The sequence below is a fragment of the Argentina silus genome, assembly GCF_951799395.1.
Source record: "Argentina silus genome assembly, chromosome: 9".
In the NCBI taxonomy this organism is placed as follows: domain Eukaryota; kingdom Metazoa; phylum Chordata; class Actinopteri; order Argentiniformes; family Argentinidae; genus Argentina; species Argentina silus.
Window position 1 is genome coordinate 14034263 of NC_139663.1, and position 2500 is coordinate 14036762.

General features: G+C 53.8%; 1 protein-coding gene across 2 annotated transcripts in view; it reads left to right on the forward strand.

The window, feature by feature from the left end:
- clec16a (C-type lectin domain containing 16A) overlaps positions 1 to 2500 on the forward strand; it is a 30491-nt gene that overhangs the window by 26666 nt on the left and 1325 nt on the right. For both annotated transcript variants that reach the window (XM_083676273.1, XM_083676274.1), the window contains exon 23: positions 484 to 2500. This exon is cut by the window's right edge and continues 1325 nt beyond it. In XM_083676273.1, the coding sequence (XP_083532399.1) occupies positions 484 to 1157 (674 nt within the window). In that variant the 3' untranslated portion in view covers positions 1158 to 2500. The remainder of the gene's footprint in view (positions 1 to 483) is intronic.

The window sequence follows — 2500 nt, forward strand, 5'->3', positions numbered from 1 at the left end:
ACCATTGCCACATACCAGTCACATACCCAACAAGAAGAATGCAAGAGAGCCACAGGGCTTTTAAACAGATCAGAGATAGCCAGCTGCCTTGGTTTACTTTTCTGTTTTTTTTCTTTCTTTTTTTTTAATACTTACTACTTCTGTGAAGCACATTCTGAGAATATCCTCTCCTCCTATCCCCTCCCCTCTCCTCTCGCCTCCTACCCTCCTCTCCTCTCCTCTCCCCTCCTACCCCCCTCCCCCCTCCCCTCTCCTCTCCCCTCCTACCCTCCTCCCCTCTCCTCTCCCCTCCTACCCCCCTCCCCTCTCCCCTCCTACCCTCCTCTCTTCCCCTCCCCTCTCCTCCTCCTTTCTCCTACTCCTTTCTCCCCTCCTCTCCTCCCCTTACCTCCTCTCTCCTCCCCCCCTCTCCTACCTTCTCCTCCCCTCCTCTCCTCTCTCCTCTCCTCCTCTCCCCTCCTCTCCTCCTCTCCTCCCCTCCAGATGATGGTACCTTCCTGGAGCACACGCCACCCTCCTCCTCTGGTGGAGAGGGGGAGGGAGGGGAGCTAACTGGGTCTGTCCCCCCCCCAGGCACCCCCTGCGGCCCCCCAGCCCCGGCCCTGGCCCCCAGCCTCACCCCCGCCGCCCAGCCCTCCATCTCTCTCCTGACGGACGACAACACAGACACTCTGAGTGTGGAGTCCCTCACGCTGTTGCCCCCCGCCGACCCCCCCCACCTGCACCCCTGCCACACACACTCCCCCCTCCTCAGCCTCACACACACACACACTCACACACACATACACACACACCCCGGCACACAGGATTCCATCACTGAGGAAGAGGAGGAGGAGGAAGAGGAGAAGGGAGAGAAGGAGGAGGAGGGGCTTAAAGTAGGAGAAGAGGAAGAGTCAGCGACGGGGGAGGCGGAGACAGAGATTGACGCGGCGTTCAAAGAGGAGGAGCAGGTGCCCATGGCAGAGATGGCCACGCCCACTGAGGAGCCTGAGGACACGCCCACTGAGGAGAGAGACACGCCCCTTACGCCGTATGGAGCCGCAGAGGGGGAGGAGTTGGTGCAGGACACGCCCACTGAACCGGCTGCAGGGCTGCAGACTCTAGAGGAGGGGGAGGGTCCGAACACACACCAGCCGGACGCAGAGGAGGTTGATTAGAACACACACACACACACACACACACACACACACACTGATGACCAATGACGTACAGATGCAGCAGTGACAGACAGTGGCACTGGCTCCTCTCCCACAAAGAGATTCACCATCTCTCACACACACACACATACACACGCACACTTGATCTGCTTGGCTGTGTTTGTTTTGGTGATGTTGCTGTGTTGCAGTTATTGTTCATTCTAAAGCAGCTTCTGAATGCACCATAACGTTTCACATCGTACCTGCACATGACCCACACACACACACACACTCTTTCAGCATACAGACATTTTGAGTGACGCGCAAAGCACAGCAGTGTTTATTTTCTGTGTGTGTGTGTGTGTGTGTGTGTGTGTGTGTGTGTGTGTGTGTGTGACCACCACCGATGCTCTTTCAATTCACTTTATCTTAAAGTCGGACAACACGCACATACAATCACAGCCTACTGTTATGATCCACTTAACTGTTAGATTTCTACATGTTCATGTCGTTCATCATTAATTCCATGATCATTACAACACAGAGGACACTGCGCCAGTTCAACTCTCTCTCGTTCTCTACCCTCTTAGACACACACACACACACACACACACACACTGTCAGCTATACTAGCCTCTCTGTTTCTGCCCAGTGCAGTTCTGCTGGTCAGACGTGTACTCCCATGCTGCAGCACTTACTGCCACTTAGAATTCTGCCACTGTGTGTGTGTGTGTGTTTGCGTATGTGTGTGTTTGCGTGTGTGTGTGTTTGTTAGCGTACGTGTGTGTGTGTGTGTGTGTGTTTGTTAGCGTACGTGTGTGTGTGTGCGTACGTTCCTACGTGTGCGTGTGCGCGCTTGAAACCTGAAACTACCACTTAAACAAACTCTCTTAGAGATGGTTCAACAGCCCATCATTTTTAAAGCCCATTTGAAACTTTGCTAAGCTTAAAGCTTTTTATCGTTACGTGTCGCTACGGTAACTCTCACGTCATGACTGCAGAGCCAGTCTCACATCACACCCTGTCAGACCTTTCAGAGTGCACTCCTTTCGACCCCTTAGAACTAGTGCGCTTCGTAGGGTTAGGGCATAGGGCGTTATCTGAGGCCTACTGTAACCTCTGGAGATCATCCATTCACCCTGTACATAAAGCATTCTACCACCAGGCTAACTTGAGTGTTTTACTGGATAGACCAGGGGAGGCTGGTGGAGGTAGAAATCGGAGGACGGGGCTCATTGTAACGCATGGAACGGAAGTCCCCGGAATTCGTCATTCCGTTCCATTACAGTGAGCCCCGTCCTCCGATTTCTACCTCCAGCAGCCTCCCCTGGTGTAGGGTAGTATGTCTACGGCAGTAGGACTTC